At 41.8% G+C, this 19,734-nt stretch overlaps 1 protein-coding gene across 3 annotated transcripts in view; it reads right to left on the bottom strand.

Annotated features, from left to right (window-relative positions):
• FBXW8 (F-box and WD repeat domain containing 8) overlaps positions 1–19,734 on the bottom strand; it is a 47,747-nt gene that overhangs the window by 25,198 nt on the left and 2,815 nt on the right. For all 3 annotated transcript variants that reach the window (XM_090120780.1, XM_031592091.2, XM_031592090.2), the window contains exons 2-4: positions 18,397–18,501; positions 11,823–11,987; positions 11,123–11,211 (exon numbers count right to left, since the gene is read on the bottom strand). In XM_090120780.1, the coding sequence (XP_089976906.1) occupies positions 11,123–11,211; positions 11,823–11,987; positions 18,397–18,501 (359 nt within the window). The remainder of the gene's footprint in view (positions 1–11,122; positions 11,212–11,822; positions 11,988–18,396; positions 18,502–19,734) is intronic.

Here is a 19,734-nt window from a genome sequence, read left to right as displayed (position 1 = left end):
ATAAACCTTGCTTTTCTTCCCAATTTACAGCAGCACTACTTGGAAATAACAGTTCAAGAAAGAAGCTTCGACAAAGCAAAGCGAAAACTTTAATTCTGGACTAAACAAGCTGTCCAGGTTTGTCTACAGGAAATATCTTCAGTTTGCAACACTGAAAAGCTTTTTTTTTGTTGTTTCAGATAGATTTCAAACTTTGGGGATAAAATACAATAACAAAAGTATTCAGGACAGCTAATCATACCTATCTGTTGCAGGCCCCACTCCCTCCCTCATTAGTGACTGAGAGATGCACACTGAAGAGCTTTCACTTTGACACCACAAAGCTGTGCTGCTCTCCCACCCTCAGCACGGACTTGTCAACAAAAGAGCTTTTTAGGTGTACCTCAGGAATGCCCTAATAAGTTTACTCAGATATTACTGAATAATATGTAAGAAGACTGCAGTCATAACACCCATTTCTTATCTGTCGTGATAAGAGAATCATAGAACCATCTAGGTTGGAGAAGACTTTCAAGATCATCAAATCCAACCATCAACCTGGCCTACTGAGACCATCAGAATGGAGTGTTCCATGTGCCAGGAGAACCAGCCTGTGCCTTTGTGCATTGTTGTCCAGGCATCCCAGAAGTGCAGTGCAAGCCTCAGGTCCATCAGGAAGAGCAGGGAGAAGGGCAGTAAGGCAGCTTCCCTCCAGTACCCCTCCCACCCCATTTCACTCACATCCTTCCCAGCACAGCATGACAGCGTCTCAGTCCCGTGCAACAAACCGAATGGATTTGCAGAGATGTTCCAAGATCACACTGGAAACCCAAGTAGAGATCCAGGTTTGGGCATGGAATCAAAATGGAGAAATGGGAGACATAAACCATCTCTCACTCCGCTGGCCAGCAATGCTACATGCCTGTTTCCAGCACCACTGGGCCTGTACCAGAACTGAACTGGAAGAGTTTCAAATACAGATGAATCCAATTCAGAACTAAAAAATTTAATGGTTCAACTCCCTGCTTTTAATGCTGTTGTAAAGAGCAACACACTTTCAATTTGTAACCACAACAAAAGGCTTTTAAACTATTAAAGCAATGCCTTGCTGTAAAAAAATAAAAAGGCTACTTTATTGCAGATAATTGGCAAATCTGCCATATCAATATAGATGGCCAGGGAAAAGAAAACTGCTGCACTGCACAGAAACTACTCCTACAGAATTTCTGTATTTCTGTTTATTTCCTACCACAACAATCTTTTTTTTGCCATGAAAATTTTCCCTGATTACTAGCTACCAAATGAAAGATTCCCAGATTTAAGTCTTCTGTTTCAGGACAGCAGAGTACTCCAACCTCACCGAGTTACTGATTTTTTTGCTGCAATAGCTATGAAAAGCTGCTGGAGAGAAAAAACACAAACAAAACCCACTTATCTTAAAATAAATAATACCATGTATTCACTGTTATAATACTCAACAGCACTGAGCTACTGCTTTTCCCAAGACTCCCCATGCAAGTAACTCAACTTCTCCAAAGGACCTGCATTTCACTTTGCTGTGGTTCTCACATTTCTAAACATCTCAGAATATGTATGTGAGAAGTAGCAGCAGGAGGATGAGCTATATTTTTCTAGCTATTTTCTCTTCTTCTCCCCACCAATCCAGCACTGTTATCTTAGGCAGCTAATTACACAACCATAAAAGTGAGCCTGCAAATTCAAGTTAAGCTTTGCAGATGAATAAAATGAACTTGCTGAAACGGAGCAATAGCTGGATTGCATATGGTACAAAGAAATTGAAAAAATTAAATTCACATGGTATCTACATAGTATAATAAAAATGCCTGCTTGCTAATCAAAAGCATTTCAACTACTTTTACTGGCAGTCATGTCATAATGAGATGAACAGCTTCCTCATACCCTCTCACAGGGTATGAGTGAAAGCAGAAGAGTGAAGGCGAAGGAGACGGGGGCTAAAAGCTGCTGCTGTCCCACCATGGCTGGGAAGCAGGTGGTGAAGTGCTGAGCACATGTGGGAGGAGGCAAAGCTGGAGGCTGGGCACCGCTCTAATGAAGTGGTGCTGAAGAGGCAGACGATTTCACAAGGAGAAAAACATCAGGAAACTGGTCAAAACACAGGGTCTCATCTGAAAAAGCTCAACTGTGTTGGATAGCAATAGCCAGAACAAATTTGGGGAAGGGGAGGAGGGGGTGCTGATCTCCCTCCAGAGCCCCAGATGTCTTTATCGTTGCCTAATGACAATTATACTCAACCAATTAAGACACTGCTATCACAGTTGCATTGTTAGTAAGCCTTTGGCCCTGAGTGTTGATGGCTGTCTAATTAGTGTTTGTGCAAAGTACAACTGCAACTAATATATAAACTGACAAATACACAAAAGAAAAACTGTTAACAGGAACATTTTCAAAACAGTGGATATTCTCCTCATTCAGTCCATGGCAGCAACAAAGACAGGCCACTTTTCTTCATGGCCCACTTACTGCTGGCACTGCACAACTGCACTGAAGCAAATGGGTCAACCAGACTGCCACTGGGGCTCTCCTGGAGCAGGACATTGGTGAGGGCCCATTTTGTAGGCTGCCTGCAGCACACCAAGCCAGGGCAAGTCCTGCTGCTCTGAGCTGATCCAAACACCAAAGACTTCTGATAAGGCACTTCACAAATCAGTATCTGTTTTTCATAATTTCTCTAACGGATTTGAGGCAAGAAAATAAAAAAGGGGAATGAAAAACCTTTGTTTCACAGTCAGGTTTGATTTCCAGAAGGCAAAGTCTGTTCAGTTTCCAGATACCTGCGGTGATCAACAAAACAAAACAAAACAAAAAATCCAACAACTTTGTTTCAGGCAGTCGGTGACCATCTGTTAATACTCAAAAGATCTTATTATGAAGTCCTTACAGTGTCAGTGCATTTTATTGAAGTCAGTAGGAATTTTGCTCAAGTAACACTCTCTAGCTATGGCTCTGTTTGAACGGATGCCTGATGATAAGCAAGTAAAATAATGAGTATTTTGCCTTGTCTTGCTGCAACAAGCACCTCAGACCTTTCCCCCTTATTCCACCAAAGCAACTAATCTTCACATGGTTAATTAAAGTACCTACTCAGATCCCCTCAGTAAGCTTAATAAGGTTCAATGGAGCATGTGAACCCAAGTCCAAATGCTTTTGTTAATGAGTTCCAATTGCTCCTTAAGCTTCATCTCACACAAGAACGTAATCTTTCACAGCCTTCAACTGCAAAATCCTCTTCATCAAACACGTTGGAAGTTGCAAGATACCTCAGATGCAACACACGATCTCTGAAATTATTGAACAGATTCTACTACCATCCACATCGAGGCCCACAGCTCTTCCCTGAAGACAGGGAGGAGGATTGACTTAGTTAACTTAGTTACCAGAGCTAGAGACAGCTCACAAGTAAGGCAGGAGGGAAGAGTCAGAAGCTCCTCAGCCTTCATATGCTCTCATTTACAATTATTTACAGATATTGATTTCAGCACTACATACAGAACCAGCAGAGAGCTTGGCTAAGGGACTTCTTGAGAGAAGAATTCAGGAAAAACAGTCTGGTAGCAGTTAAGGAATACAGTGATGGAGTAAAGAGAGCTACTTTGTGCTGCAGAAAGGAATATAAATATAAGATGATGACAAAAATGAAATACAAATGGAATAGAAAATAATTTTTTCTGCTATTACATGGAACGGCAGAAAGCTACACCAGAAAATGCAAGAAAAAAAAACAGATGGAGGTAAACTAAAACGAGCACTTGAAACCATCACAACAGTGGCAGAAGAACGTGAAGTGGAAAGGTAACGTCCGTGGTACCACCCAAACATTATTTGCTCGCTGTATGAGATCAGCTATGAAAAAAAAAAAAGACTAAAACTTGTACCAAAAATGATCTGAAAATGCTTTCAGACTTAACATGTAGGAAATACATTCTAAGCATCCCTATGATCAGTTCCCAAAATCTCCCACTGGGAACTTGACTTTCCAGTTCATCAACCCACGTCCATCTGTGGACCACGCTTACAGAAACTAAGCTGGGAAAAAGCTTGTACCTTCCTTCTTATGGCCTTGTTTAGGAAATCATAGCTCTAGGAAGTGGGTTAAGCTGCTCGAGATAGCATGCGATTTTTCTGTTATCTGTAACAAAATTAACATTTCACCATCCTAAGTACTTCTGCATGCCTCACTTTCTTATTAATTTTAAGTGCATGCAAATATCATACCAAGGGAACAGAAGCAAGCCAAAGGGTTATACGGCAGGCAAAACATTTTAATGAACACTTTAAAAAGAAGCTAGAGAAAGCCAAACTGTCTCCAGTAATTTCCTGTTTAAGGCCAAGGCTCTCCCATCATTAAGATCAAGGTTCCAGTAGCTTGCATCAGCCCACGTCCATTAACAAAGCCAGCTGCTCTGACCAAGGACACACGTTACTGTGTACACTGCCTACAGCTGCTGCCACAAGAGGGGAAAAATACATTATTTCGAGATAATTCAAGAGAAACTATGATGTAATTTGGGAAGGATCTGGCACATCAGCCATATTATTTGATAAAATACAACTGTGTAGTACAACAAATAGAACAATGTCTCCAGTTTCAGACAGAGGAGAGAAAACATCATTTGAAGATGATGTAAATCAATCTGTATATCAGAAGGAATGCAAACTGCAGCATACTGCAAACAGCAGACAAGCATTGCCTGAACTTTCAGGCACTAGTGGCAACAGAGGCTGGGTGGTCACAAAAACTGTGGAAATGAAACATTCAAGAAACTGACAAAAAAGGAGGGTGGTCTCAGCAGAAAAAAAGGTTTTACAAACTTGAACAGAACTGGTGTGAGTGGGCATCACTATATGCACAGCAGATCTTACTGCACCAATAAGACCTGCAGGTAAACCAATAGCTTAATGGTGGAACAGGCTGGCAAAGGGAGCTGTCACAAAGATTCAGTATCAGGCTTCCACTATTAGTTTCACCTGAAAGGCTCTTTTTCCCCACAAGCTGACAGAGAAGCCAATGTGTCTGTCATTTCACACAACCTTACCTAACACCCGTGGTTTGTCATCTGACCCCTCTGAACTTGTGATGTCATCCTGTTTTCAACCCTCCTAAAGGTGACTCACATGGAAAAACAGAAGGCCTGACACTTATTACCTCTTAACAATAACAGGAATGAGTGAAGAGGACACGAAAGGGCTGGCGAAGGTTGAAGGAAAAAGGCAAGTGTGTTTACATTCTTCCTTACTGCTTTGTTTGACATCCAGGCTCTCTGTCACCGGGAGCGGAGGAAGAAACCTATCAAAGCTGTGATATTATGCAAGTGAAATTTAAGCAATTAAATAAGGAAGGGGGTTTATCCAGGCTGTTTAACACGCTGGTTTGTTAACTTTTATTCATTTTCATTACTAATTAATATTTTGGTTTCCTCAGGTCTGCACACTGAATTAAGATGCAAGAGCTAATAAATTCCTAGAGAATAGCCCACAAGCCCTACAGCAAGAAAAAAACAAATTAGACAAGAGTTGACATCAAGTTTTTCAAAGTGCAGAGAAGTATTTTCAAGCCTTTTGGGCTAGTTTCACACATCATTATGAAGCTAAAAAGGGTGGCAAGCCCATTTTTTAACTAGTCATTTGCAGGTCACCTTTGAGCAAGAGGAAAGCAGTGTGGGAGGTGATCTTAGAGAACAAAGAAAGTCACTACAGAGCAGGAACTACCTTCCTGCCTGTATTTTGCTCATAGGGACTTAAACCAAAAGGTTCACCTTGTTGGCAGATGCTGCAGTGTTTAAACTGCAGCTCCCATAAGACTCCTCCAGAATGAAGTCTGCTGTGCCGAAGTTCTCTTGGTGCATTTAGCTTTTCAGTACAACAGAACCAAAATGTATATTGTCATCTCTGAAACCAGTGATTCTTCTTTTGCTTCTTATTGTCTTTATTAAGCATCACTGCTCAAATAAAGGAGAAGTACCATCTGGGTCAGCTGGGCAACACCCTGAAAGGGGATGCGTTAACCCACAGAGTCACTGATGCACTTGGAGCAGATGAATCTCAGAAGCTCTTAACTGAAAATAAATAATATAGAAAAGGTATATTGGAAAGGAGGCAATAATTACATGGGAGAATGTGGAAACCCTCTGAGGTTAAAACACGAAGAGAAGAAGGCAGGGGCGACTCCCAGCCTGCCTGGGAGAGGTGCAGAGGCTCCATGCAGCACCTGTTAAATAGGTCTAAATAGGTAACAGTGCAGGCATGCCCTTAGATCTCCACTTATGAAAACCCTTAACAGTCTACCACACTTCATTCAAAGAAAACTGAGGAAAGAAAAAGCATCCGATACTGTTATATTTCTGTGCCTTTGGAATGGCAGTCTTACTATGGATCACTGCTGTTACTTTCACTTGGAAAGCTTTCAGAGACACAAACTGCAGCAGTAAAGCCAAATTGCCCTCTCTGCAAGCATCAAAGTTAACAAAGTGCCCAATAAAACATCAGCCATGATGTGGACTGATGTGGACTTGGCTCAGGTGTATGAAGTGCAACTTACTGCACAGCTCTGGGACATCCACAGGTGAGGACTTCAGAGAGCCATGCAGCAGAACAGCCCACAGCTCACCTCTGATGCTTCACCATGAGATCCACCATGTAAGAACACAGCAGCTCAACAAGTGCTGGCCAGATTCATGCTCCAAGATCTGTATCTCAAGGAGGAGCTAAACTCTGACTACAAACAGCCATCACAGTGTGTCTGTCAACACTGCTGAGAGGAAGAAGTACTGATTTCACTGTTTGAATATGTTCTTGCTTAAAGAACTCTGATTTGATTAAGATTTTATTAATGGAAGGTGAACAAATGCAGGCATTCTGTACTGAGACCAAGCACACAGCTGCATTAAGTACAGTGAACCTAAGCAATGGTAGTAATTTATACAGGCCGAGTAAGCAGGCATATAATTGCTTTAAGTAAACTCTGACTTAAAGAAGAAACTACATTTGAATTGAATATGGATTGGAAGGGGGGGGGGGGGGAAGACAACATCTTTAAAGAAGATCCTCTGAGACATGTAACTGTAGAAAGGCTGGCAAATACAACATTGATTGGGAGTGAGGTAACCACAAACACCGCTGTCTCAAATGAAAAGGGATTCAAGGTCTGACCCAGAAAACAAGCATCGTAACCGCCGGGATAAAAATTTAATGATAAACACAAGATGCTCTGCATGCAGGCCAGATTGAATTATCTGATGTCAGCCAGTAAATGCAAGGCTCTCTGAGAAAGAAGAGCTGCTCGCAGCCACCTTCAACTCACAGCTCAGGTTGCACTTAATCAATCCTTGATATTCTGCCATCTTCTGGCTTGAGCTTTGGCAGCAGCATGGAAAAAATACAGAAGAGTGCAAGAAAACAGGCACATTTCTCTAAGGGAGAGCCAACCCTGTCTAGCTCATCTTTGCCTCTTTGCAAGAGATTATTAAAGAGATCCACTCTGGGACCAGTTCAGGCAAGCTATGTCTCTATGGGTTACACTCACAGCCAGTGTTATAAATCACTCTGTCCACAACCTGTACAAATTCCCTTTTTGAAAGATTAAAACAACTCTACAGCAACTAAAATAAAGCTGCATCACTCTGTTTTCCTGCGGAGTTTGAAGCAGTATAATGAAGCATGAAAGATCAGGTCTATTACAGTGCAGGTTCAGATCAAATACCATTTTTCCCAGGTTTGTTCCAAGGTCCAAAATACATGATATTTCTGCTGGAAAACCTCTCTCTCAAGACTCCTCTCCTTTTGTTGTTTTTTTTTTTTTAATTTTAATTTTTAGAACCATTCTCTGATCTCCCAAGATCCCGACTGCACCTCTGGAAAGCAGGGAGCAGCTGCTATGCAGTGCCACAGTTCCCAGTGACAAAGCAGCCTGTAATGCCTGGCTGGCCTGGCCGTGCTCAGACACAGTGCTGCAGCTGCTCCCCGAAGTCAGGCATCAGAAAACCTGCTCACAACTGAGTGGCCCTATTTTTCTCCAGGGCAGCAACCTGTCTAGAGAAAGAAAAGAAAAAAAAAAAAAGGTGAATGATGCCACAAACCACTGCTGACAAATCCACATAAAATGCAATACGCCAACTTAGCTGTAAGATCACCACCAATTTCTCCAGTCCTGCAAGGTCACACATCCCTTCAGCTTTATGCACATGACAAATCTTGCTGTAATCTATGATTATTCACATGTAAAGCTAGGCACATAAGTGCGTGCGAAACTAGAGATATAATCATTAAATGTAACAGATAATTGATATTTATACTGAGCAGAAAATTGACTTTTGTTAACCTCAGCTATTAAATTACTTCTTCTATACTATAAGAATGCAACAGCGAGCTATTGATCACTAGATTCATTACACTTTTATGACAAATTTGAAAGCACAGTGCCATTAAGTACAATACTACAGTTGGAAGAGAAAGGGGTGGGTGATGTTTGGGTTTAAAAGACAAAACAAAAACCCTTCAGTCTGCTAAATTCTTACCAAATGTACGTAAAGAACAAAGCATTTCCCTGCACAAACAACTCACATCCTCACAGGTTTTAACCATGCCTGTTTTGTTTGTTCTTTACTACTGCAAATTTTTACCAAAGCAATGCAACTAACAAAAAACAAATTGGAGGAGGGCATGCTGGAGACCTGCCAAAAAAATATTTCATTATTCATTGACAGATGAACTGCAAATCTCAGTCCTGAAAAGTGCATTCTCTCAGGTTGTGAAAATCACAAGATGAGAGAAGTGCTGGGTAACAATGACCTGTATGTGAGTCTGAAGACATTTCAGGCATCAGATACTTCCAGCGTTCATAACAGCACTCATATTTTCTTACAGTTCCACCTTATTAAATTAGCTGGATAGTTTTTAAGATATTTCTGAGGTGACTGCAGTGTGCTATTGTCTTGTAGGCTTTGATCATCACTGGTAAAACAACAAATTCACCTTCTTCTGGGCAAGAGAAACAGAACAGCTTTCAGTTCACAGCAATTTATGAGATGCTTTCAGAGGTCTGAGCTATCAAAGAAGCATGAGGGGGAAGAGGTAAACACCCATGGAAGTCATATAATTTTTGTGTTCTAATATTCTAAATATTTATTTTAGCAATCAGTAAAGTCAAACAGTTGAAATCTAAATTCCCCATGCTGTTCTATCAACTGTATAGTCACAGCTCCATAAAAGGATACTTCGTTCTTAAAATTTGTTTTCTTAAAGAAGGAAAATCACTGAAAAGTAATTGGAATGAAAACCCTAAACCACTTTTCCCTTTGTTGTCTCTCACCTATGTTTGTGAACTTCGTGGGAATGTCAGTTCCCCATCTCCTTTCACTTTGCCAACAAAGGACAACTCACCAGCACTTATGAGTACTGCAAGAGCTGGGAACCAACACAAATGTTTTGTCTGAAACCACCTCAGCCTGACTTCTGCAATACACCAGGCTAATGTACGGACAATTGAGTTTAATTCTCAGGATTAATCTCCTTTGTTTATTAATCCTTTAGAAACTAAATTTATTCTGCCTACTTTCTATATGCTGCCTGTTTGGATGTATAAACACAATGGAGAAAATGAAGAAAAAGAAGAGCTGGAGATTTTGGCAGCAGTGTGATGACAACTGGGGTTTCTGGCTCTGAAAAAAAGTAGAGGAGGTTTCATTAGAGACAGCAGAGCAGATACAGTAGAGCAGACCCCTAGCCAAGGCCAGGCAGCACAGTGCCCAGGCTGAAGGGCACAAAGGAAGGCAGGATGCTCTCTGCAGAACTGGGTCCCAGCTGCAGCCTCAGCACCTGGGGACCTGTGAGGGTCTTACCAAAGCCTCTGTGGCCAAGGGAAGCCTCAACATCAGGCAGGAGCCAAGGTGAGACCTGCTATACAGCTGCAGTTTCTCAAGCCTCTTCACACAGTCACTGTCTGGGTTAACCACTGTGTGGCACTACCCCTCCAGAGGTCACAGACCACATGCATCTTTGGCAGACACCTTTTCATTGCATGGAAAGTAGAGAAAGAGAAGCAACAGTCAGTGAGACAACAGGGCAGCAAAGAACATGAAACAAGACCTTCAAGTGAAGTAGTATGGCAAGTGGGAAAGCATCTAGTAAACAGTAGAAACAACAGTAATTCCAATAAAGCTTAAAATCCTCCATTCATTCCTGCTATCTGCTAGGTTACATATCAGCTCCTAGCTGCCCAACAGAATACAAAAGGGTTCTAAGGTATATGGGAGTTACCTACAGATGATGTATTTCAAGTCACCTTCCCTGTAACTGATGAGTGAATTTTACAGTACTTTACAGGCAGTTTTCCTTTCATTCCACAATGCACAATCATGCCATTAACGTGGAGTGGTATCATAAAATACAGAACTGGTATGTTGAAGAACAGTGTCCTCTGCCCTGTGATGTTTTCATTTCTACTTACTATTGTGACTTCTCCTGCAGGACTAATAATTACTGAATGCAAGCAGAATACAGCAAAACTTTACTTCAACTGGTGCGAGTCATGGCAACCTATGCGAGTCATGGCAACCTCTGCCAAGAGCTTGGGATGGTTTTAAAACAGTTTTGAAAGAATAAGAGAAGTGAATAACCATCACTAAGTCACAGTTCCAACAAAGTTTAACACTGAAAAAAAGGAAGTTGAATTTCTCCATGTTTTTTTTTCCTCCATACTGTCTCTTAAAAAATAGTAGAAAACAGTAACAAGCCTAAATGTATCTTGTTCCAAGACACACCTATCTTCGTGATCAAAACAGTTTCATAGAAGAAAAGTTATTACTCTTTTCCCAAGCATTTCCCAATACACATCAGCCTCACTTTGAGTGTTTCTGCAGCAAAGTAATGGATACAATTCATTGGAAAGTAAAGGCTTTACAAGGACTATACTTACCTAAGATAGCATTACAACAAAAACTTGTGCTGCTGAAGTGATTTGTAGATGCCTGTAATTATTGCTTGCCATAGGGCCAAAGGAAAAAAAAATCACCCTTCTTTCCTGAAACTTCTTTTGAATTTGTACAGAAAGCAGCATGAGATTTCTACCAGTGAAGAGCAAATGAGCACTGCACAATGTCATACTCACCCAGCAATAACAACTCCATCACAAGAATGTACATCACACAGGATTTTTCCCAGCTCGTATTGCAGCTGACTCACAGCACCACTGCGGTTCTGCACAGAAAGACAAGACTTGCTACTAGTATTGCAATTAATTTGTCTACCAAGTTTGTTTGCTTCCAGATAGGAAAGCTTTGAGCTTTCCTATTGCTGCTGACAAGTTGCTGTGCAGCTGAGAGAGAAGACCTGTGTATTTCATGCTTGCCTCCTGCAACGTTTACAGACAGAAAAAGAATGAGAAAGAAGTCATCAGTCACCATTATCATTTGTAATCATTAAGCAGAGAAACGTAACCATGACATCAAAGAAATGATACCTTTCTTTTTGCCAGGATATGTAATGAACAGAGAAGAAGCCTTCATCTTAAAGGTTGACTGTCAATACCAAAGGATGGATGAAGTAAAAACATCTTTCACCAAAGTCATGGGAATAGAGCTGCAAGCAAAGACTCATTCCCAAAAGCATCTTGGGAATCTTAACCATCAAGAAAATAAGAAGTCTTACAGCTGGGGCAAAGTCTCATAAATCCCTCAGCAGCTTTCCCCTTTTAACTAGCCAAAAGAAGCTGCAACACAGAAGACCAGCTTTTCACTGCCACTTGTTTGAACCAGGTTCCCATTTTTCTCCAGCATCTGGATCCCATTAAGCCAATCTCTCCCTTTTACCTTCCAGTTGGTTCGCAGAGCACGCTCTTTGGCACGGCAGTCCTTCAGGGCGAGCTTCCAGCAGGGCCGCTCAGAGATGCTCACATCCAACAGGTATCCTTCCTGTTGGCACAGCCGGTACCACAGCACTTCATCTTCTGCGAGCACTTTCCACGTTCTGCTGACCTGGAAGCCAAACATACATACGTATCTCACATTAAATCATGTCAGATTTTGTATAAAATGGGGGAATGGCTGTTTATGAGGGTGGACAGTGATAGGACAAGGGGGAATGGTTTTAAACTGAGACAGGGGAAGTTTAGATTGAATGTCAGGAGGACATTTTTCACACAGAGGGTGGTGAGGCACAGGAACAGGTTGCCCAAGGAGGCTGTGGATGCCCCATCCCTGCAGGCATTCAAGGCCAGGCTGGATGTGGCTCTGGGCAGCCTGGTCTGCTGGTTGGCGACCTGCACACAGCAGGGGGTTGGAACTGGATGAGCACTGTTAGCCTTTGCAACCCAGGCCATTCTGTGATTATTCTATGATTATTCTAAAACAACTCATAACATTTCTGTTGATTCTTTTGAGAAAAACTTGGTCAAAATACTCAGATTCCGCTCTGCTAAAACTGCACAAAACACAGATACCAGCATTTGGTGGCCACATTGCTAACATCTGACATAAGCACCACAGAAAATTTGGAAACGAAAGGGAACAAGAAAACAATTAAGGCAGCATTGTAAGCTTTTAGCAAAAATATGAGTTTATTTTCACATTTGTTGTTATGAAAAGCTTGCAGATCACGCCACCACCCTACTGACAATGCCTGATTAGGCTGGCTGACATTAGTGATTTATAACCTATTGTATTACAGTATGCATAAATAGGAATGAATTATTAAGTTTTTCAAGTGGCCTCAAGTTGCTGTCCATTTCAGAGAAAGCCGCTTCATCATAACCAATTGTGGGCTTAGAATTAAAGATTCAAGAGGTGAGAGGCAACTTAAGTAGCATCTGTACTTTGTAACTCTTAATTTAAAAAAAAAAAAAAAAAAACCAACAAATTTAACCAATGAAAACTTCTGCCAGTGAAAGCAGTAATCAATTGGACACTGTTTCCAGAAGACTAAAAAAAAACCCAAAAACTTCTTGGGCTGACATCATTTTTAGCTGCTTACAATTAAGTCCCCAGTGCCAAGATTACACCAAAAATCTAGGTCTTGCATTGATACAGAACCCCACAGCACCCATCACCCCATGTCTACTTGCCCTTGCTTCCAATGCTGCCACACTGACACAACATAGCACAGAAGGAAGAAATTAACTACATTACTCACCCCCTGTTTAATAAAATTAACCCCCTTTATATTTTGTTATCAACACGCATGCTTTGCTCCAGCCCTGCTAGAAACACAGCTGTTAAACACAAAGCACAGCCTCACAAAGTGGTATAGGTTAGGAGGAACACTGAAGGTGTGAGAACCCTGCAGCTGGTGCAGGGCTGCAAGAAGTCCCTGCATGCTTCACAGTGCCCCAGCAGCAGGACATGTGCTCAGCAACCAGCAGCACTGACTCAGGACGTGCCCCTGAGAGCACTATGAAGCTTCTGGCTGGTTTATTTACACTGTGCTGCCTCCATTGGGCTTGTTGCAGTAAGACACACATCACAGTCGTGCTTTCAAAATCCAACATCCTGTCCCATTAGGAAAGAAGAATTGCATCATGTTTCATGACTGGTTTCTTTCAGGAGAGAAAGTAAAAAGAAGAGCAACCTGTAGGTATTTTAGGATCTGATACCTGCACACAAGAGCAGCTGTCAAACAGGAATACCCAAACCCAGCAGCTAGCATTCCACAATTCCACTCAGCCACCAAAACATTCAAAAGACACACAACCCCTCTCCACCACCAAAGCAAGCAACCTGGCTAGAACAATGCTGCCTTACAAATTACCAATACTGGGTACCTGCACTGTGTGTCATCGTGTGCTACAAAAGCAAAAATTTGTGTAATGCTTCTGTTGCTGCAGGGACACACTCAGGAAGCTCAAAGTAAAAATATATATATATATTTTCAAACTGCTGGAGTTTCATGGGGAATTTGCTCTGAAATTGATTTTAAAGCAATGTAAACCCACACGTTACTGCTCAAAGGAAAAACACAGTGTTTGGTGTCCCCACAAAGCAGCAGAGAGTCCAGCAGAGCTCGGTCAGCAGCACAGGTCCCTCTCCTGGCCTCAGAAGGAGCACGCTGCTGCTGACAACCACGAAGCAGCTTCTGTCTGTGCATCAACTCAACCAAGCCCAACTCTGCCCACTTTTGCTTGCTTTAATTGGAAAAAAATAAAATTAATAAAAAGGAAAAACAACACTGGAGTTTGCCAAGGCAGACAGTGTTTGTGCAGACCTTTCTGGTTTCAAGGCCATAAAAGTATTCCATAAAGACAGTTAAAAAAAAAAGGAGAAGGGGAAGACAATCACATAAAATCTAGATGTCTATTCAGCTTTCAGGAATAAACATTCAAGGGGAATAGAGATCCTATCCTATTATGATTTTTTTTTTTTTCTAAATCAAATTACATCAAATCCTGCTGCTTTACAGGCAACGGGTCCCTAACGCAGCCTTTTCTTAACACACCAAAACTGGCATGGCAATCCCTTGTAAAAGCCCCACTGAGCGAGCCTCAGCTGCAAGAGCCCTCTAATAAAAGTATCTCGAGCATTTTGCTTTACAGCACCACTGTGAGCTGCCACATTAAAACCAACCATTGGCTCCAAGTCAGCTTTATTGGAGCTGCCTGACTCGGGGTTTCAGGTGAGGCCCCAAAAGCCACAGCATCACAGCTTCATCTGCATGCACCCACGCATTCTGTTTGTTGGAGAGAAGCTGTTGCACACAAAGCTCTTCTGAAATGACAGACATAATTATTTCCAAATTTACACTCCATGCCAGCTCCTACAGTGATCAATAACAACATCTTATGGGGTTGTTTATAGATTTAGAGGCTGCAATTTAATTTTGTCATTAGCGTTCCTGTTATTGTTTTACTATGATTCTCAAAGCAACTTTGGTTTCCCCTGAGCTCTGCAGAGGAACAATTTTGTGTCTGGAGTTCAGCACGGAATAATGCTCTGAAGGACTTCAGAGGCTTTTGCTGACATCGGTTTTGCTGTTTGGTTTTGTGTCTAGGGATTTTTTTATTATTATTACTTGTTTTTGCAAAAGCAAGCAAAACAAAGTAACTAAAGAAATCCACCTCTTCCATTGAATCCTGAACTCTTCTAATCCTGTCTTAATCAACTGGCTTAAATCCTAATGAAGGTTTATTCATCCCTCCCCATCTGATAACTGCCTTTGCTTCATTAGGTTTGTTTTCTTCTCTGGTCACACAAAGATAGATTCAAGGTTCATTTGTTGAATCCGGGGGCCTCATTTTGAAGTATTTGGACTTTCAATTCAGTACAATACTTAGTGCCAAGTACTATTTCAGCCAAAGCCATTCAGATGCACATTTACCAGGTGGAAGCTGCTCATCTTTTCAATTCGCAGCCATAATGTTATTTTAGGTCTCATCCTAAGCCCTGAGCTCAGGAAATCCTCACCCACCCCTTTCTCTGCTCTCTCTCCCCTAGCTGAGAGGACAGTGGGTGATTATTTGTACACGATCATGATACAAAAGTATGAACATAAAATACCTAAGATTTTATTTTTCAGATTTTTGAACGTTCGACAATTCCAGACACTTTAACAGCAAGCATCTGAAATTCTTGATCTGTGCAAGACAATTCATTCTTAAATTCCTAGAAACAGGCTCTCCTGTCCTAGATACATACACAATTGCTGTGTTAGTAAACATTTCCAAGTGTCTCTCAGATGAGAACACCAGCAGTTCAAAGACAACTTCCCACTGATCTGTTCAGAAATAGAACTCTGCCGTAGTGTTGCTAAAATTCAATACACGCTGTCTAGAAGTGTTTCCCACCACAAAATGTAATTTATGCATCCTCTGGTATTTACTAGAGAGCAGTAACACAACTGAAGAGCACAGAGCTTCACACACCGGACACATCACCTTATCCTAAAGCTGACAGTTTGAGGCCAGACACTGAGGCCACGAGCAAAGCCCTGCAGAACCAGCCCCAAATAACACGAAGGGTTCTGATATATTCCACGTGCCATAGTGGCCCAGGTGATTGTTTTCCCTTTTTTCCTCCACATTAGAACCACAATGAGGGAGAACCTGTTCTCAAATCCTCATCACAGCAGTCCAAGAGTCACCCATTGCATGGATCTTTCTTCTAACAGCCAGACAAAAAATAAATAAATCAAAAGGTTCTCCTAACTGTCCAGTAGGAGAAGTGCAAACCTGGGAGAAAAAGCACTGCAATGCTGCTGAGACACTGAGCCCCAGACACTTTCTCTGCTCGCTGAAAATAGGGGATATCAGTAGGGACTGGTCTACTCCAGTGGGTATCACACGGGTTCTGCACACCCACCAGAGCTCAGGAACTGATGACACCACTAACTGATGTGCTGCACATGGCTTCAGTGTTCCAAGTGTCATACAGATAGCTTGTGTTTTATGGTACTAATTCCAAAAATCAAAGAAAAGCTGTGGGGAAGAGGGGGAGGGGGAAATATCAGGGTGAAATTAAACTTCTCCAGAGCAGTCTGATGTGATTAAATCTCAAAGAGACTCTGCAGTCACGCTACTTTACTGTTAGTTTGTTACCAATTTGGCTTAAAGAACTAAGCAAACAGGTTTTCTCCAAAGGCACTCTCACAGTTCACAATGCCAATTCCACTGGCTGGCCCAATTTCACTAAAGTCCCAAGGCGCCTTAATAAAAAAACCTTTCTAAGCTAACAACGTAAAGCAGCGGGGCTTTCCATTTAACAGAAGAGGGCTTTCCCCCGCCTCCCTTCAGAAGACAAAATCACCAAGAGAAAAATGAAAATGGCATTTATTTTTATTGCTCCGCTTTTTATTTAAACACGTCAAAAGAAGCCAGCTCTGCACTAAAAGCATTGGATATCCATCTCGTTCAGAGAGCCTTGTAAAGCACTGGGCATGTGCTCAGCTACCTGTCAGCTGCCACAAAGGAGCATCTGACTCAGTCTTCGAAAGCAAATGAGAAACGTGGAAAATCTGCTGAGTGTTAAACACATCTTCTGAGAACAGATTCAAATTTAAAACAAATGTGAGAGAAACTGAGTGCAGCTCAAGTGCAGAGAAAAGGAGCAGCCCTGTAGCAGCCAAGCTTTTTGCTACACCACGAGGTAAACTGATCATGCCTGAGAGAAACAAAAGAGAGAGACTAAACTAAAAGTAATCCACTCCCCAAATGCAATCCCGTTCCATTTTGTGGAATGGGGCCTTAATTGGTTGTATCTCCCTGTATCAAATGACTGAAACTCAGGCTGTTTAAAAGCTTCATTCTTCTAGACAGCACCAAGAATCACTCCAAAGAATGTTTTTCCTTTGCACAGCAGCCCCACGAGAGGAAGTACTTCTCTTCTAGCAGCTCCTGTTCCTACAAGGCATTAACAAGTCAAAGATTTAAGCAATAAAGACCCATAACTACTTAAAACTGTGACTTGCTCAGACCAATTTAATTTCAGTGCACGTCATTCGGTTAACACTTGCAGTAAACTTGCCATCCGCTACAAAGCTTTACCCTGTTGTACACATCAACATTTCTTTATCTAACAAACTGTCTAGGGAGTATTTCCAGTATCACAGAAAGAACCATTCTGATTGGATTTTAAGCAGCAGCAAGATGTGTTTTGTACATAAGAGTTCAATGAACACCTGCCTGAAGCACTAAACAGCGATGATGGGAGAAGCTGGCAATTCACATTCACAACACTATTTTACAGGGTAATCAGCACTTGCTGATTTAAGTTTGCTTTGGAGACTCATTCAGAGAGGAGGTTCATCTTTTACTGCACAGAGAAAGGAGACAGAGGCTCAAGAAGAGCAGATCAGTAGTCTAAGTACAGTTGGATGTGTGTAAGTTAGTAAGGCCACTTGGAGAGAGAGGCAGTTAGTGGTGACATGAGAACTACATCAGAGAACACACTGGTGAAAGTGCTATCACAGAGTAATGCCACAGAATGATATAAAGCAGGGGAAGGAGGCAGGAAATCAGCATCATTTAAGAATTTAGCTTTGCATGAAACTACTAAAGACAAAAAGCTGTTACTCTACAACATCTGTCAACTGAGAAGTATTGGGGGGAGCAGCTTTACTGCCATTCTTAAGTGCTGAGCTCTCAGTGTTGCAGCAACACAGTCACCTGCTTCTGACCACACTTGCTTGAATTAAAAGATCTTTGCAAGCATTTCTTTTAAATTGTAAGGTCTTGGTTATGTGCAAGTCACAAATGTTTGGGTTAGCTATACTCGACTGGAGGCTATAAATCCAGCTCAATTAATATTACTCTTCAATATGCAGTTTAGGAAGAATTTCCAGTAACTACAACCAGCTGAGCCACTAGGACTAACACACACATTCCCTGCATCACAGTGCCCTACTGCTGCTTGAGCACACGTGCTCATTTGATGTGGAAAGCAAACTGCCAGCACTGCTTACCTGAGCACACTTTCCCAGTTCAGCCTTTCCCAGATACCGAAATATCTTCAATGCCAGTTCATACGGCAGATGGACATCAAAGAAAGGAACCTCGTTGATTTCATTCTGGAAAAACAAAAAGAAAGAAAATAATTTGTTAGTCTTCTTTATTGCATAGCTAAATAGTAGCAAAAGTTATGGTGGTATAAAGAAAGATCACTGTATCCTCAGTGCCATCACAGCTCCATAATAAAGGCAGAAGTAATCCCCCCTCTCCACTCCTAAGGGCACAACGTCAGACAGGTCATGCTGGCATGACAGCACCCAAGCAACAGTCTGCTCACTCTGAGCCACAGTGGACAAAGTATATTACATTGCTAAGCGGAGCTAAAGAGCATATCAAAGAGAACCATAAGGCTTATCTGTAATCACATGGCACAGAAAGGCAAGGCAAGCTGTAACACAACTATTTCTCTAAGGTTTCAGTGTCAAAAAAGACCAAACAGATGATGGAAAGTGAAGGAATATTTTGATATAAAACCAAGCAAAGATGCTGCTGTTCACTTCTGTCCATCAATAACACCAATTTCTTTCTTCACAGCATGTTGGAAGGGCCACTGCTTCACCTCATTACCACTGTAACATCTGCAAACCAAAGAATCCATTGCTTCTGTCTAATTGCCAGATGCAGCAGAAACGCTGATCCTAGCAGGGCTTTTTATTCCAACTATCTCATTAATAAATCTTCCTGCAATTTTTGCATCAGATTTGTCCTTTTCTCCATTTCTGCCCGGAGATTCCAAAGTTTCTATAGTATACAAACAAAGAGAGTGCAAAACCTGGCCACTGTAAACATTTCTGTATGTCACTCACTCTAAAGATTTTTGCTCCAGTGTTTTGTTTTCCTGGTGCCTGCATCCTCTTCTCAAGTGCTGCAGAAGAAAAGCTGTGGGTGCCCCTTCCCTGAGGCCATGGATGGGGCCCTGGGCAGCCTGATCTGGTGGGGGCAACCAGCCCAGGGAGGGGTTGTGGGGGGCTGTAGGACCCTTCCAACCCAACCATGCTGTGTTTCTACAATCTCTCCAGCAGTTTCCATGTATGCCAGTAGTCAGCCAGGCTGGGATCGTACTCTGACTCCTAGCACTTCTCTGGCCCAAAGATCTTTATTTTTCAGCAGGTCTCTTCTACATGAGCACCTTGCTCTTAATGAGCAAGTCTATTTGCAGTGCCAATGAAGTGGCAAAACAGACAACATCAGGTTTGTTTAACGCACGGTTACACAAGAAAACTATTGTATAATACACTGAAAGGCTTTAATGCAAAGCATACCACATGCTAGAGACAAGTGTGCAGACAGCA

The sequence above is a fragment of the Phasianus colchicus genome, chromosome 18 (assembly GCF_987193195.1).
Source record: "Phasianus colchicus chromosome 18, bPhaCol1.hap1.1, whole genome shotgun sequence".
NCBI classification, from domain to species: Eukaryota; Metazoa; Chordata; class Aves; order Galliformes; family Phasianidae; genus Phasianus; species Phasianus colchicus.
The sequence above is the reverse complement of the archived record's forward strand: the minus strand, read 5'-3'. Positions and strand labels throughout refer to the sequence as shown.